This window comes from Ahaetulla prasina, chromosome 5, assembly GCF_028640845.1.
Source record: "Ahaetulla prasina isolate Xishuangbanna chromosome 5, ASM2864084v1, whole genome shotgun sequence".
NCBI classification, from domain to species: Eukaryota; Metazoa; Chordata; class Lepidosauria; order Squamata; family Colubridae; genus Ahaetulla; species Ahaetulla prasina.
In genome coordinates, this window is record NC_080543.1 from 81,483,937 (window position 1) to 81,511,837 (window position 27,901).

At 45.0% G+C, this 27,901-nt stretch overlaps 1 protein-coding gene across 1 annotated transcript in view; it reads left to right on the forward strand.

Annotated features, from left to right (window-relative positions):
- Positions 1-27,901, forward strand: part of ADGRG2 (adhesion G protein-coupled receptor G2) — a 331,018-nt gene that overhangs the window by 92,069 nt on the left and 211,048 nt on the right. Inside the window, exons 4-5 of the mRNA XM_058186859.1 lie at positions 24,614-24,697; positions 26,039-26,182. Coding sequence (XP_058042842.1) covers positions 24,614-24,697; positions 26,039-26,182 — 228 coding nt within the window. The remainder of the gene's footprint in view (positions 1-24,613; positions 24,698-26,038; positions 26,183-27,901) is intronic.

A 27,901-nucleotide genomic window follows, 5' to 3' on the forward strand; every position in this document is an offset into this window, starting at 1 on the left:
TAAAACTTTTTGAATTAAAAAAAAAAAAGTTCCGACAATCAGCTGAGCGATGCGGGATCGTGGGAAGCTTTTTTTTTTTTTTTTAACTTTTTAAGCATTTTTTTACTACCTGTTCCAGAGAAACAAAGCACTTGGCAGCTCCCCTTTTTCACTCACCCTGAGCTTCCTGCTGTGGATTTTCATGCCTTGCTTCATGTGCCTGGGATTATCACCCTCATCTTCTTCTTCCTCGTCCTCTCTGTCTTCCAAGTGGAAAAACGCCAGAAGCAAGCACAAAAATAAGCACGTGCTTGCTCCTGGCATTTCTCCATTTGTAGGAAGCTTTTATACCTATGAAGGCAAGTCTGGCTTCCTGTGCTGCTTGCTAAAAACCTCACCAGTACTGCTGTGTGCGCGACTTATGTATGTGTGTCTTTGCTCCTTGTCTTTCTCAGCAGCCCGTGCCTGACATCCCGTCCTTGGCCGCTCGTCTTAAAAGCGTTTCGCCCCACCACCCCAGGAAGGGGAGCAAGTGCCTTGGCTGTTCCGGCTGCCCTGGGATGTGCAACAGGTGAGGTGGTGGTTGCTCCTGGCAGGCTTGGAATGGCAGTGCCCAGATCCGCTCTGAGGCCTTTAAGAGCAGCGGAAATCGGCAGTCACACTGCATGACCCCCAAGGTGATATGGGGGTGGCTTCAGCCAGCCCAGCCCGGGCAAGGCCAGAAGAGGTGAATGAATTCCCCAACTCCGGTTCAGCCGGGCAGGGACAAGACGTCAGACACGGGCCGCTGCAAAAGACCAGGAGCAAAGACACACACACACAAGCTGTGCGGACTGTGGTTCTGATGAGGTTTTTAGTGAGCAGCACTGGAAGCCAGACTTGCCTTCACAGGTATGAAAGCTTCCTACAGATGGAGAAACGCCAGGAGCAAGCGTGTGCTTCTTTTTGTGCTTGCTCCTGGCGTTTTTCCACTTGGAAGATGGAGAGGGGGAGGAAGAAGAAGACGGTGACAATCCTGGGCGCGTGAAGCAAGACATGAAAATCCACAGCAGGAAGATCGAGGTGAGTGAAAAGGGAGAGCAGCTGACTGCTTTGTTTCTCTCTCTCTCACCCCCAGACTGGGTGGCCGAGGTGGAAAGGCGGGCAATCTTCGGGCTTAGGAGGCATTGGGTCTTTTTTGACGAGGGGGGGGCGGTCAGGCTGGTCAGGTGCTGATCATCAGAACCTTTTTTTTTACTTTTAAAGCATTTTTTACTAGTTAAAAATACTTTAAAAAGTAAAAAGTTGGCCATGCCCACCCAGTCACATGACCACCATGAAGCCACACCCACCAAGTCACGCCCACATAACTGGTGGCAAAAATTTTAGATTTAACCGCTGATATAAAGGCATAATTGTGAAAGGTGTTGAGTTGTTATGGATGAACTACAGAGGTCTTCTGGAATTTGTAAGGATTTTGCTTTCATTGGTAGCTACAGAAAACAACTTGTGTACCTGGAACTTTTTACGGGATGTAGTTCTAATGTAAAACTATAAATTAAAACAAACTTGGATTTTCACCATCAAGAGAATTATGTTTAGATGCTTTGGTTATGGACACAAGAAAAAAATGGATTTTATCAAAAAATAGAGTTGTGCAAAGATGGGCAAAACGTTAGTGAAGAAAAGAAGTATGTACTGTCAAAACAGTTTTTCTTAATTGTAGCATGACTTACGTGTTATAATAAAAGCTCAATCATCATCATGCTGAATGAAGTAACATTGGAGCTTTTAAACTGTGGTGCTTGAGAAAATAGTGGAGAATATCTTAGACTGCAAGAATAGATCATTTAGTACTAGATGAAGTAAACCAGGCTGCTTTCTGGACACACTAATAAGGAAGCTAAAGCTTAAATATTTGCAGACATAATATAGTGTTAAGAGAAAAGAATCTGATGCTTGGAAAATGGAAGCCAATTGAAAAAGGTGCTAATAGAAGACCAGATGCTAGGTCAGGGGTCTGCAACCTTAAACACTCAAAGAACCATTTGGACCCGTTTCCCACAGAAAAAAAAACACAGGGACTCACAAAACCTGGGTGGGCGTGGCCAACTCAACATCACTCACTCCTACCCAGTCACATGACCCCCCCGCCACACCTACCCAGCCGGTCATTAGGGAAAAGAACCAGGAACCACAAAATCCTTCTCTCTCTCTCTCTCTTCCCCCCCTCTCTCTATCTCTCCCCCACTCCCTCTCTGTCTGTATCTCTCTGTTTCTCCCCCTCTCCCTCTCCCTCTCCCTCTATCCCCCCTCTCTCTGTATCCCTCTATGTCTCTCTCTCCCCCTCTCCATCTCTCTCCCCTCTGTCTGTATCTCTCTGTATGCGTCACTCTCTCTCTCCTCCCCCTATTTATGTATCTCTCTCCTCTCTCTGTCTGTATCTCTGTCTGTATTTCTCTCCATCCCCTCTCCCCCTCCCTCTCTCTCCCCCTCTCTCTGTATCTCCCCCTCTCCCTCTCTGTCTGTATATCTCTCCCCCTCTCCCTCTCTATCTCCCCTCTCTGTATCTCTCTCCTCTCTCCTCCTCTCTATGTCTCTCCCCTCTCTGTATCAATATCTCTCACCCCTCTTTCTTTCTGTATGTCTCACTCTGTATTTCTCTCCCTCTATTTCTCTCCCTCTATGTCTCTCCCCTCTCCTCTCTTTCCGCTCTCTGTCTCTCTCTCTCTGTCTTTCTCCCCTCTCTCTGTATCTCTCCCTCTCCCACCTCTATATATGTCTCCCCTGTATCTCTGTCTCCTCCTCTCTCCCCTCTTCCCCTCTATCGCCCCTCTCTCTGTCTCTCCTCTTCCTCTCTTCCCCACTCTGTATTTCTCTCTCTCTCTCCTCTCTTCCTCTCTCCCCTCTCTCTATCTCTATGTCTCTCTCCCCCTCTACTTCCCCCCTCTCCTGCTCTCTCTCTGTAGCTCTCTCCCTCTCTGTAAGTATCTCTTTTCCCCCTCTCCCTCTCTATCTTCTCCCTCTCTCTGTATCTCTCTTCCCCTCTCTGTATCTATGTCTCTCACCCCCTCTATCTATCTGTATCTCACTCTGTATCTCTCTCCCTCTCTCCATTTTTCTGTATCTCTACAGGTGAAACTTGAAAAATTAGAATATCGTGCAAAAGTTCATTTATTTCAGTAATGCAACTTAAAAGGTGAAACTAATATATGAGATAGACTCATTACATGTAAAGTGAGATAGTTCAAGCCTTGATTTGTCATAATTTTAATGATTATGGCTTACAGCTCATGAAAACTTTTTATTGCTTAACACAGTGTAAGCCGCCCTGAGTCTTCGGAGAAGGGCGGGATATAAATGCAAATAAAAAAATAAAAAAACAACCCCAAATTCACAATCTCAGAAAATTAGAATATTACATAAAATCAATAAAACAAGGATTGTACGTAGAACAATATCGGACCTCTGAAAAGTATAAGCATGCATATGTACTCAGTAATTGGTTTGGGCCCCTTTTGCATCAATTACTGCCTCAATGCGGTGTGGCATGGATGCTATCAGTCTATGGCACTGCTGAGGTGTTATGGAAGACCAGGATGCTTCAGTAGCGGCCTTCAGCTCTTCTGCATTGTTTGGTCTCATGTCTCTTGGCAATGCCCCATAGATTATGGGGTTCAAGTCAGGCGAGTTTGCTGGCCAATCAAGCACAGTAATCCCATGGGTATTGAACCAGGTTTGGTACTTTTGGCAGTGTAGCAGGTGCCAAGTCCTGCTGGAAAATGAAGTCAGCATCCCCATAAAGCTCATCTACGGAAGGACGGATGGTGCTCCAGAATCTCCTAGTAGATGGCTGCGTTGACCTTGGACTTAATGAAGCACCGTGGACCAACACCAGCAGATGATATGGCTCCCCAAATCAACACAGGCTGTGGAAACTTTACACTGGACTTCAAGCATCTTGCAAAATGTGCCACTCCATTCTTCCTCCAGACTTTGGGTCCTTGGTTTCCAAATGAGATGCAAAAGTTGCTCTCATCAGAAAAGAGGACTTTGGACCACTGAGCAACAGACCAGTTCTTTTTTTCTTTAGCCCAGGTAAGACACTTCTGATGTTGTTTGTTGTTCAGGAGCAGCTTGACAAGAGGAATACGACATTTGAAGCCCATGTCCAGGATCCGTCTGTGTGTGGTGGCTCTTGAAGCACTGACTCCAGCCTCAGTCCACTCCTTGTGAAAGTCCCCAATACTTTTGAATGGCCTTTTCCCGACAATCCTCTCCAGGGATCTGCGGTCATCCCTGCTGCTTGTGCACCTTTTTCTTCCACACTTTCCCCTTCCACACAACTTTCCATTAATCTGCTTTGATACAGCACTTTGGGAACATCCAACTTCTTTTGCAATTACCTTTTGAGGCTTTTCCTCCTTATGGAGGGTGTCAGTGATGATTTTCTGCATAACTGTCAGGTCAGCAGTCTTTCCCACTGAACCAGACTGAGATACCATTTAAAGGCTCAGGAACCCTTTGCAGGTGTTATGGCTTAATTAGCTGATTAGTGTGGGACACTTTGAGCCTAGAATATTCTAATTTTCTGAGATTGTGAATTTGGGGTTTTCATGAGCTGTAAGCCATGTAAGACTGAGCTAGATTTTAATTTACGGGTTTTAAATTGGGTTTTATTTTCATATTTTTAATTTAGGCTTTTAGAATAAGTTTTTTAATTGTTTTTAGACTGTATTTATCTATTTTTAAATGCCTGTAAACCGCCCTGAGTCCTTCGGGAGATAGGGCGGTATATAAATTTAAATAATAAAATAAATAATAAAATAAATAAATTAAAATTATGACAAATCAAGGCTTGAACTATCTCGCTTTGCATGTAATGAGTCTATCTCATATATTAGTTTCACCTTTTAAGCTGCATTACTGAAATAAATGAACTTTTGCACGATATTCTAATTTTTTGAGTTTCACCTGTATGTTTGTCCCCCTCTCCCCCTCTCCCTTTCTCCCCCCTCTCTCCCCCTCTCTGTATCTCCCTATCTCTCTCCCCCCCTCTGTATCCTTCTCTTTGTATTTATCTCCCCTCCTCTCTATCTTCCCCTCTTCCCCTCTGTGTTTCTCTCTCCTCTCTATATCCCCTCTCTCCTCTCTGTATCTTTCCCCATCTCCTCTCGTCCCTCTCTCTGTATCTCTCTCTCTTCCCCTCTCCCTCTCTGTATCTCTCCCCCTCTATATCTCTATGTCTCTCTCCCCTCTCCCTCTCTACTTCCCCTCTCTCCTGCTCTTTCTGTATCTCTTTCCCCTCTTTATCTCCCTCTCTCTGTATCTCTCTCTCTCCTTTCTATGTCTCCTTCCCCGTATCTATGTCTCTCACTACCTCTCTGTCTTTATCTCACTCTGTATCTCTCCCCTCTCCTGTCTCCTCTTTCTTTAACTCTCTATATCTCTCCCTCTCTCTTTCCCCATCTCTGTATATCTCTCCTCCCGTATCTATGTCTCTCTCTTCCCCTCTCTCTGTATTTCTCTCTTTGTATTTATCTCCCCTCCTCTATATCTTCCCCTCTTCGCCATCTATGTCTCTCTCTCCCTCTCTATATCCCCCTCTCTCCCCCCTCTCTGTATCTCGCTCTCTGTATCTCTCTCTCCCTCTCCCCCTCTCTCTGTATCTTGTCAGTTTTGGAAGACAGTTTTTCTTTTTGCTTCTTAACTGCCACATATTTTAGCCTGCGAAATTGGGAGAGGTTTTTTGTTGGAGTGGTAGAAAGTTAGTCATAACAACATTCCATATTCAAGGACACTTTTGCCTGCACCTAGTGGAGACTGCCTGGAGATTGTATCCAGTTCAATGTGAAGAGTTGATTGGACTATGTGATGAACTTGTGGGTATAGGGCAGGGCTGTGAACTGTTAGCTGGGTGTGGAAAACCTGGAAGCGTTCAGATTTGGGCTTTCCCAGATGTCCCAACATGACATCTCTAATAAATTGGAATATTGAGGCATCTCAGGCATCAGAGTTTTATTTTGTTGGGGATGCGTCTTGGAATCCTGACATTAACCTGAATCTCCAAAATAACTAAGCAGCACCTGAAAGAGGGCTGAACGGGATGCTGAGCCCCAGCACCAGCCTAAAGCTCAGGTGATGCAAAGATTCAGCGAAGATGGAAGAGAGAGAAGAGATCGCAGAGGTAGCCATGGGAGCAGATACTGGAAGATTTATCAACCCAGTATTCTTCCTCTGAAGACGTGATATGAGCTCTTGAAGCTGCAGAGACAATGCAAAGTCTAGGTGCTCAGCCCAGGGAGATGGATTCCTGGAAAAGTTGCCAGTCTGATCCAACTCCAGAGATGGGACCAAAAAAATGAGCGCCTGGATGTCGTTCCATATCCAGCCCAGTGAAGTCCCCCCAAGATCTGGAATGGAAAGATGTGGTGACTTTGGGGTCTGAAACTCCCCGAGACTGGAACCTGTTGCCTCCGTCTTGAAGCCAATCATTGTCCAGGCTCCTGGAGCATATTCCCCCAGGCTGGGGATTCTGTCCTGGCCAGGGGTGGGTCCAGGGCCAGTGAATGCCAGCACCATCTGTTCCATCTCTTACAGGATCACCATGGGCCCAATTTGCCCGAAGATTCCAGCACAGCCATGGGGTCTGATCCAGCAGCTGCACCACTGCAGGTTCCAGTTCAGCTTCTGGCATTCGCCCTGCTACCCACCGCAGCACCCCAACAAGTCCCTGCCCCGCCTTCAGTTGCTGTGGTGATTCCTCCAGCAAGGGCCCCACCACCACGGTTTAGAGTGATGTTTGATGGTAAGCCTACCAAACTGGCCTATTTCCTCAGCTGAGTATGGGCTCATGTAGATCAATATGGAGAGCAATATGAAACAGATTGAGACTTAGTATCTGCAATCTCAGAGGGGATGACTGAGGGAGATGCTGCTGACTGGATAGCCCAGTTGCATTCATTTTCATTCATTTTCATTCATTTATTTGATTTTTATACCGCCCTTCTCCCGAAGGACTCAGGGCGGTGTACAGGCCAATAAAAACAGACAAGACAATATTCTATAAAATACAACATTAAAAACCTTATTATAATTTGCCTAAAAATTTAAAATATATAGAAATTAAAACCCGCTTAAAATTAATAATAAAACTATAAAATCCATAAAATTTAAGCCAGCCCCGCTGAATAAAAGATGCGTCTTCAGTTCATGCGAAAGGTCCGAAGGTCAGGTATTTGGCGAAACCCGGGGAAGTTCGCTCCAGAGTGTGGAGCCCCACAGAGAAGGACCTTCCTGGGGCCGCCAGCCGACATTGCTTGGCGGCCGGCACCCTGAGGAGACCCTCTCTGTGAGAGCGCACGGGTCGGTGAGAGGTATTTGGTAGCAGTAGGCGGTCCCGTAAGTACCCAGGCCCTAAGCCATGGAGTGCTTTAAAGGTGGTAACCAAAACCTTAAAGTGCACCCAGGAGACCACAGGTAGCCAGTGCAGTCTGCGCAGGAGTGGTGTTACGTGGGAGCTACGTGAAGCTCCCTCTATCACCCGCGCAGCTGCATTCTGAACTAACTGAAGCCTCGAGTGCACCTTAAGGGGAGCCCCATGTAGAGAGCATTACAATAATCCAAGCGAGAGGTAACGAGTGCGTGAGTGACTGTGCACAAGGCATCCCGATCAAGGAAGGGGCGCAACTGCCGAACCAGGCGGACCTGGTGGAAGGCCCCCCTGGGGACGGCCGTCAAATGGTCTTCAAACGCCAGCCGCTCATCCAGGAGGACACCTAAGTTGCGCACCCTATCCTTTGGGGCCAATAACTGCCTCCAACAGTCAGCTGCAACTGCAGCTGACTGAATCGAGATGCCGGCATCCACAGCCACTCCGTCTTGGAGGATTGAGCTTGAGCCTGTTTCTCCCCATCCAGACCCGTCGGCTTCCAAACACCGGGACAGCACTTCAACAACTTCATTGGGGTGACCTGGGGTGGAGAAGTACAGCTGAGTGTCATCAGCGCATTGATGGTACTTCACCCCAAAGCCACTGATGATCTCACCCAACGGCTTCATATAGATGTTGAACAGAAGGCGAGAGAATCGACCTCGGCACCCCACAAGTGAGGGCCCTCGCGGTCGACCTCTGCCCCCTGTCAACACCGCTCATGCACCGGTCGGAGAGATAGGAGGAGAACCACCGATACGGTGCCTCCCACTCCCAATCCCCAGCCGGCGCAGCAAGATACCATGGTCGATGGTATCAAAAGCCGCTGAGAGGTCTAATAGGACCAGGGCAGAGGAATAACCCTGTCCCTGGCCCTCCAGAGATCATCCACCAATGCGACCAAAGCTGTCTCCGTGCTGTATCCGGTCGGAAGCCGGACTGGAACGGGTCCAGATAGACGGATTCTTCCAGGTATTGGGGTAACTGACGCGCCACAGCACTCTCTACAACCTTCGCAACAAAGCGAAGGTTGGAGACTGGCCGATAATTTCCCAAAATAGCCGGGTCCAAAGAGGGCTTCTTAAGGAGGGGTCTCACCACCGCCTCTTTCAAGGCGGCAGGGAAAACCCCTTCCAACAAAGAAGCATTTATAATCCTCTGGAGCCAGCCTCGTGTCACCTCCTGAGTGGCCAGCACCAGCCAGGAAGGACACGGATCCAATAAACATGTAGTGGCGCGGAGCCTCCCCAACAACCTGTCCACGCCTCGGAGCCACAGGGTCAAACTCATCCCAAACAGACTCAACAAGACGTGCCTCCTCTCCTCGCTTGATCATCCCAATTTGGTCCAGACCATCCCGAGCTGAGCGATTTTATCGATAGATAACCACTAAACTCCTCGGCACGCCGCTGTAGAGGGACACCCCGCCCCTCGTGAGGAAGGAGGGAGCGGGTCACCCAAAGCAGGGCGGCCGGGCGGTTATCTGCCGACGCAATGAGGGTGGAGGCGTAGGAACGCCTCGCCTCCCTCATTGCCACTAGGTAGGTCCTAGAATAGGACCTAACTAGTGTCCGATCAGCTTCGGAACGACTGGACCTCCAAGTGCTCTCTAGGCGTCTTCTCCGGCGTTTCATCTCCCTCAGCCCCTCGGAGAACCAAGGGGCCGGACGAGATCTGCGCTGGGTCAGAGGCCACAAAGGCGCGACACGGTCCAAGGCCCGCCGCGCCTGTTCCCAGGCCGCAACTAGTTCCTCAGTCGTGCCGTGGGCCAGATCCTCAGGAATGGCCCAAGCTCCGCCAGGAACCTCTCAGGGTCCATCAGGCGCCTGGGACGGAACCAACGATAGGTTCCGCCTCCCGCGATGGTGGGTGGCGGTTCGAAGTCTAGGCGAAGGAGAAAATGATCGACCATGACATTGGTTCTGTTACTAAATCGTCTAGTATCAGATCATTTAACCACTGACCAGAGATATAAATCAGATCCAGCGTGCCTCCCCATGTGCGAGGGGCCATCATTTACTCGAATCAGGTCCAAGGCCGTCATGGAAGCCTGGAACTCCCGAGCTGCAGTCGATGATAAGCCAGCTGATGGCAAGTTGAAATCCCCATAACTATAAGTCTGGGGTCTCAACTGCCACAGTGGCAAATAACTCCAGCAGCTCGGGCAGGCTGTGGTCACGCAGCAAGGAGCCAGGTACGTGATCAACAAGCCCAACTGATTCCTATGGCCCCACCTCACATAGAGGGATTCACAGCCGGCAATCTGAGGAACAGTGGCCTCCTCGGCTCTAGATCTTCCTTAATTACAACAACCGCCACCCTCCACCCCTACCCTGGGCCTCGGCTGATGGAATGCTCGGAAACCTGGGGCACAGTTCAACGAGGCACCCCCTCTGGCTCCAACCAGGTCTCCGTAATGCCCATAAGGTCCGCGGACTCCCCTTGAATAAGATCGCAGATCAAGGGGGCCTTATTTACCACGGACCGGGCATTACATAACATCAACCGAAGATCCAGGCTCTGAGGATCACGGCCGCCCGAGGAACGGGTAGGGACTAGGGGGCCGGAGCACGTGATCGCTTTCAAACATCGCGCACGTGCTCCCCAAACTCGATACGGCCCCCCCCCTCCGCCATATCTGCCTCTCCCACTTACCGTACAGATTGAACCACCCTCTAGTCCTGGAACAAACCCCTCCCCGAAGGGGGCTGCTGAATTAAACAATGCTGAAGGTTTTGTTGAGCTGCTCCTGGCCAGATCCGAAGACCGAGACCAAATCAACAAGAATGAAGCCACGATAAAGCTGATGAAGCAAGGAAATCGACCCATAAAAGACTTCATATGGGACTTTAGATGGGGTTCCAGGGAACCTTGGACGTTAGCCTGACAGAATGTTTCTGCATTATTTTAAAGAAGCCATTGATCAAGAAGTCAGAATTGCCTGTGGAATCCGGGGGGTGCGAGAGCGACTGCAAGACTGGTATACCATGTGAATAGCTCTGGATAGAGAAGTTCACTCACACCACAACCACTTGGCTGAGAGGGCTCTAAGGAGAACTTGGGCTAGATGTCCTTCGACAAACCTTACTGAGACTCCTCCTACTCGATCTACAGGGGCGATCAAATGCTACCATTGCAGACAAGTGGGTCATCGAGCTTCTGAGTGTCTGGCATGGTGCCAGTTCCACAACCATGCCCTGCCACGGTGGCCCAAGGCAGAAGGTTTCCACGAAAGCCCCCAGATGCCAGCAGTTTTGGTGGCCAAAGATGAAAGCTGATGTAGAGGACTATGTAAAAAATTGTGCCACATATGCCAGTAATAAGACAAGACCAGGGAAGTCTCCCAGTTTGCTTCAAAAGTAGCTGAGCCCAGCCGCCTGTGGGAAGAAATAGCTATGGACTTTATAGTAGAGCTCCCGGAAAGTGGCGGAAATACTGTAATAAGGACTGTGATAGACCTGTTCTCCAAACAGGCCCATTTTGTTCCTTGTTCTGGACTTCCCTTGGCTAAGAAATTAGCCAAGATGTTTGTCAAACAAATCTACTTGCTGCATGGAGTTCCACAATGGGTGATCTTCGATTGAGGAGTTTAGTTCACCGCTAAATTCTGGAGGGAGTTCCTGAGGTCATCTCAGGGGCTTAGATCGGCTTTCCATCCGAGTACGAACGGAGCAACAGAACATACTAATGCCATGGTGGAACAATATATCAGATGTTATGTGCATTACCAGCAAGATAATTGGGCTGACTTGCTTCCTTTCACAGAAGTGGCTTACAATAATGCGGTGCATAGCCTTTTCAGATTATGAGCAGCATGGAATTTGTCCCTATACCAGAACTGCCAAGAAAACAGCCTTCTTCTCTGAATGGATGGAGTCATTACGGAAAGGCTGGGAGAACACCAAAAAAGCCCTGACTGAAGCGGCCGAAGCATACAAGAAGCAAGCTGACAAACACCGGTCTCTCCAACCCCCCTTTCGGGTGGGAGATCGGGTGTATCTTTCCACCAAATACATACATTTGAGTTTGAAGAGTAAGAAGTTAGGACCAAAATATTTAGGCCCCTTCCCCATAGTGAAAGTGATTAGCCCAGTGACTGTACAGTTAAATTTCCCCCCCATACTGGGAAAAATTCATCCTGCTTTCCGTTGCAGCCTGTTAAAGCCCACTGTGGGATCTAAATTGAGACCTCAACCTGATACTCCTCAAAGTCAATTGTGGTGCAGGGTGAGACCCATTGTGAGGTGAAGAAGATTTTGGACTCTAGATTGCAAAGGGGACGTTTGCAATATTTGGTTCATTGGAAGGGATACCCCTTGTCTGAAGCCACATGGGGGAAAAGTTGGGATGTTGAGCAGGGGTGAAATGTAAAATTTGTTACTACTGGTTCTGTGGGCGTGGCTTGGTGGGGAGGGGTGTAATGTGACTGGGTGGGCATGGCCAAATTTTTTTTTTTAACTTTTAAAAGCATTTTTTCTACAACTTCTTTGGCTGAAGAGGTTGTACAAAATGCTTTTAAAAGTCTGATGATCAGGTAACTCAGCTGGGATCGCCAGAGGAGCCTTTTAAAAGCATTTTTTCTTCAGCCAAAAAAAATGCTTTTAAAAGTAAAAAGGGATCAACCGAGGCATTTAAAAGCATTTTTTTACAACTTCTTAGGCCAAAGAGGTTGTAAAAAAATGCTTTTAAAAGGCTCCTCTTGCGATCCCAGCTGAGTTGCCTGATCAGCAGAGGCTTTTAAAAGCATTTTTTTACAACCTCTTCGGCCAAAAAGGTTGTTAAAAATGCTTTTATAAGCCTCTGATGATCCCAGCTGAGTCGTGTGATCATCAGAGGCTTTTTTTAACTTTTAAAAGCATTTTTTTCAGCCAAAGAAAAAATGCTTTTAAAAGTAAAAAAAAAACCTCTGATCGCGCAGCTCAGCTGGGCATGGGGGGAATTTTTGCTATCGGTTCTCCGAATCACCTGCTGCCATCGCTACTGGATCAGGTGATCCGGTCCAAACCGGGAGCATTTCACCCCTGATGTTCAGGCAGACACCTTAGTTAGGCAATTTCATGACAAATTGCCTAATAAGCCTAAGGATCCCCCTGGGTGTGTGTGAGGTGGTTAATGTGCTGATTGTGTCAACCCCTGACTTCAATCTTGTTCCAGGATGTGTTCCTTTCCTGGGGGTGGGGGGAAGCCTGTCAGTTTTGGAAGACAGTTTTCCTTTTTGCTTCCTAACTGCCACATATTTTAGCCTGGGAAATTGGGAGGGGGGTTTTGTTGGAGCGCTAGAAAGTTAGTCATAACAACATTCCATATTCAAGGACATTTTTACCTGCACCTGCTGGAGACTGCCTGGAGATTGTATCCAGTTGAGTGTGTAGAGTTGATTGGATTATGTGATGAACTTGCGGGTGTGGGGCAGGGCTGTGAACTGTTAGCTGGGTGTGGAAAACCTGTAGTTTTATTTCGTTGGGGGGTGTTCCTTGGAACCCTGACATATTTCTCTGGGTGTCTTTCTCTCCTCCCCTCTCTCCCCGTCTGTATTTCTCTCTCCCCTTTCCCTCTGTCTCCCCCCTCGTGTCTCCTCCTCACTTTCTGTTCTCTCTCCCTCCTCTATATCTCTCTCTCTCTCTCTCTCTCTCTCTCTCCATCTCTCTCTCTCTCTCTCTCTCTCCCCCACTCTCTCTGTATTTGTGTGAGCGTGTGTATGCGTGTCTCTATATGTCTCTCTGTCTCTGTCTCTGTCTCTGTCTCTGTGTGTATCTCTGCCTCTGTCTCTGTGTCTCTTCTCACTCTCTCAGAAAACCCAACGAGCTCTCCTTGGGGCTCTTTGCTACACCTTTTTTTTCTTCTTTTTGGAAATCCGCACGTTTGCTGCACTATGGCTGAGCCCACCCTCTTGCTTGAGGAGGGTCTCCCCACTTGTGCACACACTCCCAGCCCTGCCACAGCCAGCCAGGGAGTCGCGACAGGAGAAGGAGGAAGAGGGTCACTGGAAAGGAAACCTCTGCTGTATTTTTTTTTTATTACTTTTTTTTTTTAACATTACAAACAAAAAAGAAAATACATTTTCCACCCTTGTGCTATACATAAAAAAAAGGAAGATTTGGGTCTTCGGATATGTCCTCATGATTGCCAAAATCCACGTTCTCGAGGTAAAGGTACCGAGGCGTCCAATGTTCCAAGCGCATAGTCCACGAATGGTTTCCAAGTCTTCCAGAAAATATCTTCTTTATACACACCACTTCTAATTTTAATATCACATGTCATTTTATAATTTAAAGCTAATTTCCACATTTCAGAATTCCACTCTTCTATTCTAAAAATCACATCTAGTTTCCAATACCTAGCTATTATAATTCTACCTATTATAATCATAATTCTAATCAATTCTTTTTCATATTTTGTTAATTCTATTTCCTTAATTACCAACAATAATATAGTTTCCACTCTCAATGTTATTACTTTCCCCATCATTTCAAATATCATTTTCTCCAATTGTTGCCAAAACTTTTTAACCTTATCACATTTATACCACATATGTTCATAAGTCCCCAATTCCATCTCACATCTCCAACATTTTTTACTAATTTTTTTATCCATTTGTGACAATCTTACTGGAGTCAAATACCATTTCCAAACAACTTTATAATTATGCTCTTTAATCCTTATAGATAAAGTTCTCATAATTCTACTATTCCAATTCACATTCCAATCTGACTCTGGTATTTCAATATTAAGATCTTTTTCCCAATTTGTCCTCATCACTCTTTGTAGATTTTCATCAGAGTTTACAATCTTATAAACCCTACTAACGAGTCCCTTTAGCCCAATTTCATCTTTCATAATCCGAGATACTAAATATTCAAATTCAGTTTCACATCTATTTATCGAATAGTTTTCCTTAATTTTTTGTCCATTTTCTATCTGTATTTTTCAAACCAGCTTAACCCTAATTTTTCAATAATTTCTTTATTCCTCCTTTCATTTCCATAACTTTTATCCAATCTCTAATAATTTCTATATTTTCCTCTTTAATCACTTCATTACGTCTTATATTATTTTTAATCAGCCAATTTCCAATTGTCTTCCCCAAAAAGATTATATCCGGAATTAAAATTTTAACAAATTTATTCCACATTTTACTTAATCCCTTTAACCAATAACTTCTAATTACACATTTTAAATTTGCTTTATCTAAAAACCACCTTGGTCCAAATTTCTATATCCCTTAACTCTAAGTCTCCAATAGTTATCCTCACCTTTAAGTATTTTTACCACTATCCGGATACCATATGCACAGTAATAATTAAATAATTTGGGGATTCCTAATCCACCTTCCTTTTGATTTTGATACCACATTTTCTTCACTAATCTAGGTCTTTTCCCACCATTGCAAAATTTGTCCAATTTTTCTGATATCCTTCAATATCTTTCTCTGTCAAATTTAGTGGTAGCATCTCGAATAAAAAGTTGAACTTGGGCAGCAACATCATCTTACACATTGCAATTCTACCAAACCAAGACAACTTTAACATTTTATATTTATCTATCTTCTTCTCAATTTCATTAATCACCACATCATAATTAAGTTTTTTCAATTCTTTAACCTTGAGTGAGAGCACTATACCCAAATATTTCAATGTGTTTTTAATCCTTATCCCAAATTGCTCTTGCATATTCTCAGACTCATTACCATTACTATCCATCAATAATTCTGACTTTGACCAATTTACTTTCAATCCTGTCATTTCCTCAAATTCTATCAAATGCTTATATATCTTTTTCAGGTCTTTCTCTACATTTTCAAAATAATTAAAGTATCATCCATACAAATTTATCTTATACCCTTATATCCTTCTAATTCTTCATCTTTTCTATCATTTTGTCAATATTTCCATAGCCAATAAAAATAATGTTGGGGACAAGGGACATCCTTGTCTCGTACCTGCTTCTAATTTTATCTCTTCAGTTAATATTCCATTCACCTTCACTCTTGCACTACTTTTTTGATACAATTTTGAAATAACATGTATAAACTTGTTACCAAAGCCTAAAGCCTCCACAATTACTTTAATAGCTTCCCATTGTACGGAATCAAAAGCTTTAAAAATATCCAATGATACTATACCAATTTTATCACCATTATATTCAGCTACATCTATAATATTTAATACTCTTCTAACAATATCACTCATGTATCTGCCCTTCACGAAACCTACTTGGTTGTAACTTATATATCTATCTATAAATCTATTTAATCTATTACTTATAATAGCAGTAAATATCTTTGCATCCTGATTAATTAAAGAAATGGGCCGATAGGACCCAATCCTTTCAAATCTTTATCTGGCTTAGGAATTAGGGATATCACCGTTCTATTCCATGACGAAGGTACTTCCCCACCATGTAATATTCCATTAAATAATTTTTGCAATCTTGGTATTATTAATTCTTTAAATTCTTTATAAAACTCAACAGGTAATCCATCCTCACCTGGAGCTTTCCCTAATTTTAATTTTTGTATTATTCCATTAATCTCATCTTGTGTTATATCTTCTTCCATCAATTCCTTATATGTTTGATCAATTTTCACCACATACTTTTCTAAATAGCTTTGCAATTTTCCCCGATTAATTGGTTTCTTTGAATATAGATTCTGAAAAAAATTTCTAACCACTTCACATTTCTCTAATTTTATAACATCTTATACCTCTATCATCTATCAAAACTCCAATTTCTCTCTTCTCTCTTTTATTTTTCGCCATCTTTGCCAATAATTTAGAATTTCTATTACTAAATTCAAAAAAATTCCTATTTAAAAATCTCAAATTTCTTTTTACTAACTCTGTATCTTCTTCTATCATTTTATTTCTTAACATATTAAGCTCCTGAAGAATTTTTTTCTTTAGTAAGCAAAATTGATTTTCCAATTCTTTAATCTGATTTTATCTCTTTCCATTTTAATTTTATAATTTTATATTTCCTACTTGATAATTTAATACTCTCCTCTAAACACCGCTTTCATCGCATCCCAAACAATTTCAAATTTAACCTCCCGTTATCATTTAATCTCCAACTTTCCTCCAATTTTTAAGTATCCATTTTTATCCTTTTCATTTTATACAGTTTCTCCTCATATCTCCAATAGCTTCTTTTTTTCTCACAATTAAAATCTAAGTCCACCATAACTTCTGCATGATCAGAATCTTTAAAAATTCCCACATCTACCTTATCCACATTATTCAACAAATCTTTAGAAAGAAAAATATAATCAATTCTAGAATATGTATTATATATCTTAGAGAAAAAAGTATATACTCTTTCAATTCCTTTGATCTCTCTCACACATCCACTACACCGTTTGAAGCATCCACGTATTTAAAATCCCCATTTTATTTGCTCCTCCACAACGAGTGGGGTTAGTACTATCTATTTTATCTCTGATTAAATTAAAATCCCCAGCCACAATTACTTTCCTACACTTTCATTCTCCAAAATTTTGTTATTTTTCAAGAAATTCTCTTTGTTTTCATTCGGTAAATATAAATTAACAAGTGTCACTTTTTACTCATTAAGATTTCACACAATTATTTCATATCTTCCATCTTCATCCAAAATTACCTGATATTTTTCAAAATACACCCTATCTGATATCAATGTTGCAACTCCTCTGGCTTTTGAAGTTCCAAATGCTTTTTCATATATTTGCATACCTTTTATATACATTCTATTTGAATCTTCAGATTTCTGATGGGTTTCTTGTAAAAATAAAATATCTGGTAAATCTCTTTTAATCTTAAATTCCAATCTTCTTCTTTTAATCTGATTCCCTGTACCCTTCACATTCCATGACATTATTTTTATGACTCCCATTTAAACTGTAAATTTTTCAATCCTATCCCCGCCTCTTCCTTTCTGTGCCCAAAACCCAACATTAAACTCCCATATAACCAACATTTAACATAAAGAAAACAATAAAAAAAACAGAAAAAGACAAAAGACAAAACAAACAATAAAAAACAAACAATCTTCTTCCCCCACATCCTCGTCGGTTTCGCCTCTATAAAGAGAATGGGGGAGAGGGGACGTGCCAATGTCCGGGTCACTTCTTTCGGGCTGTCTATTTAAATTCGTCACTCAAGAAAAAAGAAAGTGATAGCTCTCTCCCGCATTCGGCTTCGTATTTTCCAAGACTCTTATCTGCTTCTTCTCCTGCTGTATCCTCACGACTTTTCTTCTGTTCAACCAACACAGGTGATATTTCTTTCCTCTTTAACCCTTTAGGGTCTTGCCCCCCAATAGCCCCTTTTTCTTCTTCTGGAGTTGATGTTTCCACGTGTATTCCACCCATCTTAAGCATTTGATCTTTTATCTCCATTAAATCCTCCTCCTTGATCAGTCCAAGCTCCTGTAAATATAATATTGCATCTATGTCCGGGGTAATTGTACGCATCCTTCCTTTATAAAAAAAATTCAATTGTTGTGGTGGCCTCCAATTATATTTAATTCCATTATCTCTCAAAACCTTTGTAATTGGTTTTAAAAAAAATCTCCATGCCCTTTCTTCTCTTGATATATCCGGGAAGACTTGAATAGTCTTCCCTTCAAACTTCAAAGCATCTCCCATCTCTCTCACCTTGGCCATAACTTCCAGCTTATCACCAAGATTTGCAAACCTGACAAGCACATTCCTGTTGGAGCCATTTTGCCTTCTATATCCAATTCTAAAAACACTTGCCAGATCTGCTATTGTAAACGTAATTTGCGTGTCGAGATCATTAATCCATTTTAAAACCCGCTGTTTAAAATTATCTACCTTTTCTTCTGGAATCCCTCGGATAACCAAATTATATTTCCTCATCTCTTCTTCCAGGAGACAAATTGTCTTGTCTTGCTGCTCATTTTTGTAAAATATTTCACCAATTTGCCGATCCACTTTTGCCTCATGTACATGAATCTGCTCAAGTTCATCTTTAATAATTGTCATTTCCACTGTTTGCTTTGCAAAATTTTCATTCATTTCTTGTTTCATTTTTTTCATTTCCAATGTCATATTATCCATACGCTCCGATAATCCTGCTATTTTTTCCCCAATTTTGTTTAAAGTTGCAGCAACTTGCTGCATTTCTGAAGGTTGTTGAGTCATTTTAAAAAGTTTTTAAAAGTTTTCAAACTAGTATTTCAAATCACTTTTGGAGAGGGTCTTAATGAAGATCAAGGGACAGCAATTTTTTAATTGAAGCCGAAGCGGCTTATTTTGCACTCGAAGGTTTATCTCTCAACAGCTTGTGACTCATAGTCACTCCACAGAGAGCACAGATAACTTCACAGCTTTCAAACAATAATCAGCGCCATTTTTTCTCCACGTCAACAAAGGAAAAAGAAAAAAAAATTACTGCTTCATTCCAACTTAAACTTCGGACAAAAATTCTCTCCTTTTGTTGTCTGTGATCATAAAAGCACATAAACAAGCTGTTAATTTCCTCTCAAAAAAAAAATTGTCCATCGGAAGACAACGCCCAGTAAAATCCTGCTGCTCTGGTCAAGTTTTCCCACACAAAAGATCAATTTAATCTTCAATTAAATTCTTCTCATTGACAAATTCAGTCTTTAATATTCACACCTTGACCTCAGCAGTAAAGCACAGAACACGATATTTATAATAGCAAAAGCGAAAGACAGCAATTTATTCCAATCTCAATCGTGTCTGCCGGCCGGCTGATCACCCCCACGCTGTAAAAACTCCATAATTCAAACAGTTTCAGATGACCTACCAGTTTTAAATTCAGTCTGCTGGGCTGTTAACACTTTCACTTCACGATTTATTAACTTTCATCCGTAACGGTGCATTCCAAACACATAAATCCTCATAAATCTTCATTAATAAGCCCTGTGAAGTGAAGGAAAGGTCCTTACCCCACCACGGTCATGGCCACGCCCCCCTCTGCTGTATTTTGTGCTCATTCTTCAGCCAGCCCGATTTTCCAAAAAGAAGAAAGAAAAGGAGTAGCAAAGAGCCCCAAGGAGAGCTCGCCAGCTTGGCCCAGCCTCGGCTTTTTTGACCCCCGGGATGGATGTGCAAGGTTTGGTGGGACCAACCCTCTTTTCCTGTTGCCCTGAGCAGCTTAAAGCTACGGCTGGGTGCTGCAGGCCTATCTCCCTTTCTCCTGAAAGCTCCCCGGGATGGCCAAGAATGAGGATTGATTCATCTGTTTCCTGTTGAGACCGATCTGTCAATTTCTTTGGGTCACGCCCCCATCCTCCTCCTCTTTTCCCAGTTTCGGCTCGGTCTTAACCTGACGAGATGTATCAAACCGTTCCTGGTCATTGCTAGGGTTTTTCAGTTAGTTTTTGAGTAGAGAGAGAGTGTGTGATTTTGGAGCGGTGGCTAGCATTGCAACTGCGGCTTGTTTCAGTGAGCTGCATATGATCAGGAGTGCCATTGGAGATCGGGGCAACTGTGGGCTCGCAGTTGCCCATGGCCAATTGTAGCATGCCGGGGACTGGTGAGCTTGTCGGCCCTTTTGATTTTGGTGCTTGGAGCGGCATTTGGTGCTTGGAGCGGCATTTGGTGAGGGCGCGCCTGCCACAGAGCCGGCGGCATCATCGGCCCTTCGTATATCAAAGAGCAGCATGCCAGGGAGCCAGCAGATCATCGGGGGCTTCCCTTTGGCATTTGAGGCCCACTTGGTGGCAATGCGTGGGCGTGACTGCCATGGAGCTGGTGGGATCATCGGCTCCTTCCTTTAAAGCAGCTGGGGCGTGCTTTAACAGACCCAACAGCTTCCAATGGCCTGGTGCGCCAACAGAGTCCCTGTCTAGTTTCAGCTAGGCATACTCGAGGGCAGTAAAGCCTCTGGAGAACAGAGTCTCTGTCTAGTTGCAGCTAGGCATACCTAGATTTGGCCCCTGCTAGCCTTAGAAGGCTCAAAGTCCCTGCCTAGTCTTGACTAGGTATACTATTATTGCAGGCAGGCAACAGACTGCAGTGGCAGTAATGGTCACAGGATTTGAAAAAATGACAGGAAGAGCTGCTGGGCATAAATCGAAGAAGCAGCTCTCTAGCAGCTCTCCCATTGAAGGAGAAGCTGCTCCCAAGAAGAAGGCCTCTTCTAAATCTCAAGGCCAAAGTGATCAGAAGCATTCTAAGGCTTCTGAGAAAGATGCCAACAAAAGGCACAAAGCCCTGGAGAAACAAATTAGTAGGGCTGAGAAGGAGCAGTTAGAGCAAACCTTTGTTCGGGCTTCAGGAGAAAGTTCCCGCCCTTTTCCATTGAGACATTGCTAACTCCAGAGCCTGTAATTACACGTCTGGTCACCAGAGGGAGCAAGTGAATATCCCTTTAACTTGTCTCCTCAGACTGATCTTGTCATTGTGACAGATCCTGCTTTCTACCCAGTTACAGCTGCTGCATCGCAGACTTCTACCTCCAGAAAGGAGATTTCTGCAACATTTACACTGACTACTGCAGGCTTGAAGCAAGGTGAAGTCCATACTTCTGATTTGTCTGCTGATCTTAAATTACTGATAGCGCAGGCAGTCTTTCAGGCTATGGAGGGTAGATTTCAAAACATCCCAGGGATGAAATCTAATTTTTTTTTGCTACCGGTTCTGTGGGCGTGGCTTGGTGGGGGTGTCATGTGACTGGGTGGGCATGGCTATGTGACTGCGGGATCAAAAGACAGAAACTCACTAGCAATGTCTTGCTGGAGCAGGGTTGGACTAGATGACCTCCAGGTCCCTTCCAGCCCTGGATTATCCTCTGAAGCTGCATCTAGTGCCAGGTTTGTACTCCTTCCTTCCTTTCTGCCTGCCTGCCTGCCTGCCTCCTCTCTCTCTCTCTCTCTCTCTCTCTCCCTGTCAAAAATGAACCCCCTCAGACACCCCATTTTTCCTCCCAGCAGGCTTCAGGGAAGCTTCAGAGAAACCTGCTGGGAGGAAAAATGGACTCCTCCCGTTTTTGGTTTGGCTAGTAGAGCCTGCTGGGAGGAAAATGGACTCCCGTTTTTGGTTTGGCTAGCAGAGCCTGCTGGGAGGAAAAATGGACTCCCCCCCCCATTTTTTTGGTTTGGCTAGCAGAGCCTGCTGGAAGGAAAAACAGACACACCCCTGTTTTTTGGTTTGGCTAGCAGAGTCTGCTGGGAGGAAAAATAGACTCCCCTCCCATTTTTTGGCTAGCACCCAGCTGAGCTGCACGATCATCAGAGGATTTTTTTTTACTTTTAATAGTATTTTTTGGCCGAAGAAAAAATGCTTTTAAAAGTTAAAAAAAAACAAAACTCTAATGATCGCACAGCTCAGCTGGGCAATGGGGGGGGGAAGGATTTTTGCTACCGGTTCTCCAAACCACCCACCGCCATCACTACCGAATCAGGCGATCTAGTCCAAACAGGGAGCATTTCACCCCTGAAATATCCCTATGCTTGTAAACCCACCAGTGGAGTCTTCTACCAGTCTCCCACAAAGCATACAATCTACAAGGGACCAATCCCAATCACACGATGAATCCTCTGATGGAGAGGACTCACTGATGCAAGAGGGAAGTCAAGGAGAAGCAGTATTGTTGGAGGATGAGTGGTTAACTCCCAACATGCTGGCTTTCTGCGGCCTTTTCCCTCCTGCCATCTTTAAGTCAATTCTACATAAGGCACGAGTGACTGCAGGGATGGGATTAGATCCCGCTTTAGAATCAAAGGGTCCCATGAGTCCTAGTGACCATCTGTTTTCTAAACCGGCCACGGTATGGGAGGATGTTCCTGCCCCTCAATTATTTGTAGACATGGTACAGCAGCAATGGGCACAGCCTGGGTCGTTCCTGACTCCAAGTGGGCTGGACTTTTACAATCTGGAACCAGAACTTGAGAACCAGCTGCAATTGCCCAAAGTAGATGCTCCTGTGGCCTCGCTGGTCTCATCCTCACTTGTCTTAGGTGATATAGTGGAAGGGCTGAAGAATAAGAAGGTCGAATTGACTTTGCACAAGGTGCACCAATCTTCAGCCTGGGCAATTAAGGCTGCTTCAGCAGCCTCTTTTTTTAACCGCACATCACTCCTGTGGCTGCAGCAGATGCAACAGAGGGTTCTACCCAGTGAGACTAGGCTCCATCAGGACCTAAATAAACTGATTGCAGCAACACAATTCTCCACGGATGCAACTTTATCCGCAGCCAAGTACGTGTCTAGTTCTCTAGCCTCCTCCATAACATTGAGGAGGATGCTTTGGCTCTGCAATTGGCAAGCGATGCCAAGTCCAAATGGAGACTTGCCTCAGCCTCTTATTTATCAGGCACCCTCTTTGGGGAGGCTCCTTAAAGAAAATAAGGACAAGCGAAAGGTCCTTCCATCATCCTTTAAGAAAAGTGATCAGCATACCACGCCATACTATTGCAAGTCCTCATTTCAGCCTGACTCAAGCCCTTTTCACCAAACCCAACAGTGCTTCTTCCCTCAGAGGGTAGAATGACAACCAGACAAGGTGGGGTTTCTCAATCAGCCCAGGCAAAACCTCCAGAGCAACCTCCAGGGGCAGGAGGTCGTGCCTTTCGTAGACCACAATGACTATCCAACCAATCCTCCCATTGGCGGCCACTTGGCACTGTTTGCGCCCCAATGGGAGATGATCACGAGCAACCTCTGGGTCCTCAATATGGTGAGGCTCGGCCTCAGCCTGGAATTTCTCTCCACTCCCCGAACCACTTTCTTCATTGCCCTGTCTTGAAGACCAACGAAAGGAGAGGCCTCATGGAGACCACCATCTGGCATCTGCTGGAGATTCAAGCCATCGAGGTGGTCCCAGAGTGCCAAAAAGGACAGGGATTTTACTCCACTCTTTTCGTTGTTCCAAAGTCTTCAGGGTGGGGTGGGGTGGAGAGCAATTTTAAATCTAAAAAAATTAAATTGGTATCTGGTCTACGAAAGGTTCAAAATGAACTTCCTCTCATCCATCCTAGAGGGGGTTCGTGAGGGTGACTTCCTGGCATCAATTGACCTTATGGAGCCTACCTCCATGTGCCAATCCTCCCGGCACATCATCAATATCTCCGCTTCTGCTACAATCAGACCCACTGTCAATACAGGGCTTTGCCCTTTGGACTGGCATCAGCGCCCCAAGCTGTCACCAAGGTTCTGGTGGTGCTGGCAGCTTACATCCGGTCAATACCAATCTGTCTGCAATGCTACTTAGATGACATCCTTATGCAGGTGTCCTTCTTCAACGAGGCGACAGAGACATTGCAAATTACGCTCACAGTTTTGCAGGTTCACGGATTCTCCATAAATTTCCCAAAGAGTCATCTAGTTCCAGCCACGAGACTCTTACATCTGGGGACAGAAATTGAAACCAGACTGGGACAAGTCTTCCTATCCCAAGACCACAAGAACAACCTGATTTCCTTGATCAGACAGGTAAGATCAGAGCGTACGGTTCCAATTGCCCTGCTAGCTTGACTGTTGGGGTTGTTTGCCTCTTGCATTTCAATAGTGACCTAGGCGAGACTGCACACCAGGACCCTTCACTGGTTCTTGCTCCAATTTCAACGGACAGGCAGCAGCTCCAAGGTATGAGTTCCCCTGGACGTGGATATCCCCACTAGTGGATATTCCCAGCTTTGGACAAGGGCTGTGCTTTCAAGGAGCCCAGCTGCATCACGATTACATCGAATGTCAGTCTCTTTGGTTGGGGGGCCCATCTTCAGGCCCACATGGCTCAGGGCTGCTGGACTCCAGTGGACCTGACTTACAACAAATTGGCTGGAGCTTTGGGCGGCACACCTAGCCTTTCAACATTTTCAGGGACATGATTCAGGGACAGCACATCTTCATTCTCACCAACAACATCACAGCCAAGGCTCACATAAACGGTCAAGGAGGCACTCACGGGGCCTCATGAGTGAAGCAGAACGCTTGGAAAGGTGGGTGGAGAAGCACCTGCTCTCACTCAGAGCGGAGCATATAGCGGGGACGCTGAACATACAAGCCAACAGCCTTAGCAGGTCCACGATAGACAATGCGGAATGGAGATTGTATCCCAATCTCTTCCAGGAACTGACCGAGAGATTTGATCTTTCAGTGGTAGAGCTGTTCGCCTCCCCACTAAATGCTAAACTTCCAAGGTGTTTCACAAGGTTTCCATTACCGGGGGGGGGGGGACAGAAGGGACCAATGCCATCTGCAGCCCTTGGCCCAGGGGACTGCTTTATGCCTTTCCTCTGCTTCCCCTCATTCTGAAGGTCATCTGGAAGATACTAGAGGAACAGTTGGAGATCCTACTCATGGCCCCCCACTGGCCCAGACATCCATGGTTCACGGACCTGGTAAGTCTTTCAATTTCTTGGCCTTGCAGCATCCCTTAGGAGAGGATTTCCCTCAGCCAGGGGGTCTTGAACCATCCAGAGCCACAGTGGCTCCGCTTAACTGTCTGGCACTTGAAAGGAGGCTCCTGAGGAGGGACAACTTTTCCTCCAGGGTCATTCAGACCATTCAGGCTTCACGTAGACCATTTACGAATCATATTTATGATTCAACATGGACAGCCTTTATAACCTGGTGTACAGTCAGGCACATTGGACCCACCTCAGCATCGGTGCCCAGGTCCTGGACTTTTTATAGGATGGTCTGGACAGGGGCCTGTCACAACACCCTATGTCGACAGGTAGCTGCACTGTCCACGGTATTGAGGTATGGGAAGAAAACATCCCTGGCCCATCATCCAGTACTTTGAAGGTTTCTAAAGAGGGCGGTTAACCTCAGACCACAGGTGATCCATAAGTACCCCACTTGTCATCAGTATTTTAGACAAATACTGACATCAGCTCCCTGACATATACCCTGACATCAGCTCCCTTCGAGCCATTACAGACTGTGAGCATACACTTTCTGACCTTTAAGGTCGCATTTGTAGTGGCTATTACCTCTGCCAGACGCATTTCGGAACTGGCGGCCCTTTCAGTCTGCAGGGATTTATGCATATTCCACCCTAACAGGGTGGTCCTCCTGATGGACCCCTCCTTCATTCCCAAGGTGAACTCAGGGCCCAGGAGGTTGTTTTGCCAGACTTCTGCCCAGGGCCTACCCATGCCCTGGAACGGAAATTGCATACTTTGGCTGTAAGGAGGTCACTCTGAAATTACATCAGGAGGACATCCCCTTACAGAAGGTCTGAGGCACTGTTCGTGTCATTCCATTCCGCCTCGAGAGGTACCAAGGTGACACCAGCAACCATAGGCCACTGGCTTACCAGGTTCAGGCCCCAGTGGGGTGATGATGGCCCATTCCATGTGCAGTGCTGCCACCTCTGTGGCCTGGGCGACGCAGGCGTCCATTGAGGATATCTTCACTTGGGCTTCCCCCTCGCCCTTCATATGTCATTATAAGGTGGATGTTTATGCCTCTGCAGAGGCATCCTTTGGGTGGCCGGTGTTACAATGGGTACATATGGAAGCCGAAGGTTCTGGCTACGTGGTTTCCCACCTGTAGTAGGGTAGGCTTTGGTAAGTCCCATTCTTGGCCACTCCTGGGATCTTTCAGGAGAATAGTCGTTGGTCCTACCTGACATGCCCTTTCTCTGAATAGTCCCAGGAGTGGCCAGGCCCTGCCCTAGGCCCTGGTTAGTGGTCCAGGAACTAATGCTTGCATGTTTGAGCTTGTCTTTACAGCTACGTCCTCGCCGAAACTGGGGCAAAGAGGAGGAGGATGGGGGCATGGCCCAAAGAAATTGACAGCTCGGTCTCAACAGGAAACAGACGAATCAGCTCTATTCTTGGCCACTCCTGGGAGTACTCAGAGAAAGGGCGTGTCAGGTAGGGCCAACAGCCATTCTGTTGTCCCCTCTACCTGGATCCCATTCCCACCCCGCCAGCCCTCTTGTTAGTGAGGCCAGTGTCAGTCACAGCCGGGTTGGGTCAGTGTCTCAGGGCGGAGAGTAGGTTGCACATCTCCACAAGCAACCGAGGCATGCCCAGCACCAACAAGGGCCGGAAGAAGCTCCAGCAAGAGTGAGGTGCCGGAGAATCAGCTATGGCCGCTTCACTATCCCCTGCCATCTCAGGCCAGGCGAGGAGTTATGGGGAGGGGCCAGCCAGTGATGGGGCTGGGACCGCAGCAGAGGGCCCAAAGAGCTGCAAGCAGCTCCAGAGCTGCGGGTTGCCAACACCCGTGTTAGGTACTGTCACTGATAACACAAGCATAAGCTTACAAGAACTTAAATAAGCAGTTCCTAGGAAATGTTACCCATCAAATCACAAAGAGTTGGAAGTGACTAAATGACTGAACAACAATGAGTGTCTAGGCGGCCAAAATCCAGATACTTAGTAGGTAGAAATAAAGATTCTAACTTTTGACTGCCATGTAGTCTCCCTAATCTCTATAGCCCAGATATACTGTAACTACCTTGTCCACAAAGCAACTTTGTGGCAAGATGTGGTAATATGATATATTTTTCTGCACTTTTTAAAACAAAAGACATTTTAAAAATATGATAGATCTCAGAGTTAATAATAATGAGAAAAATTGTGAGGTTCCAAAATCTGGCATGCTTTATAATTTGCTCTATCCTTGCAGCGTTTGATCTGTAGGAATTAAGTTATGGTCTACCAGATGTTAGGCAGTTCCCTATGTTCTCTCTAATTTGTTTTTGTAGTTTCAAACAAATTGAAAAAAAAAGCGCATACTATTGTTAGTGTAGAAATTTAGCATCCACCCCTCTCCTAGAAGAATGAAATATTTTGAGAAATATTAAAAAGGCAGAATATTATATTTCTCCAGATGAGAAATGGAGAAACATGCTCTTGGAAAGCAACTCTCACCTTTCTTAATATCCCTCGGTGGACGTCAGTAAAGATAAAGAAATAGCTAGCTCTATTCATAAGCAAATTCCCTGCAGCAATGTCTGAACAAAGGTAAGATTAGCCCTCAGCCACAGTAGGAATTGTCCAACAAGCCCCTTCATTGCATCAGACAAACTTCAACTAAACTTCAGACAGACTCCTAGGATTTGTACATGGCCCCATGGGAGTCTGACAATAGCCAATAGAATACATGTTCTTGCACAGGAACAGGAAGCTCGAGCTCAAAGCCCAACTCCATTTGGTCAGCTGCACCAGAACTACAAACATGTGGTCCTGTTAATAAATGAACCGTCTTTCCAGTCAGCCTCCATTTTGTCTCCAGTGTCTTTCTCCCGGATTGGAGCTGAACCAGATGGATATTTCTTTCAAAATTAGATTGACAGTGAATTTCTGTTTAAGGTGAAGTACTGGTTAGAGAACAATAGGAATTTCAAGATGTAACATGTTTTAGAGCTGTAGCAATTTTCAGATACTTCAAGGGTTAGAATTCAGATGCTTAGTTGTATTCTTTCAGTGAGCTTTCAAAAATATGTATGCAGCAACATCATATAAAGCATTTGCTGTCCCCAGGCAGTGATTTCTATGAGCTTTCCAGTTGCTAAAATCATTAGAATCTGTCATTTAAAAAGTAGTGTTTATAAATGTGGAGATCCTGATTCATATGACTATTTG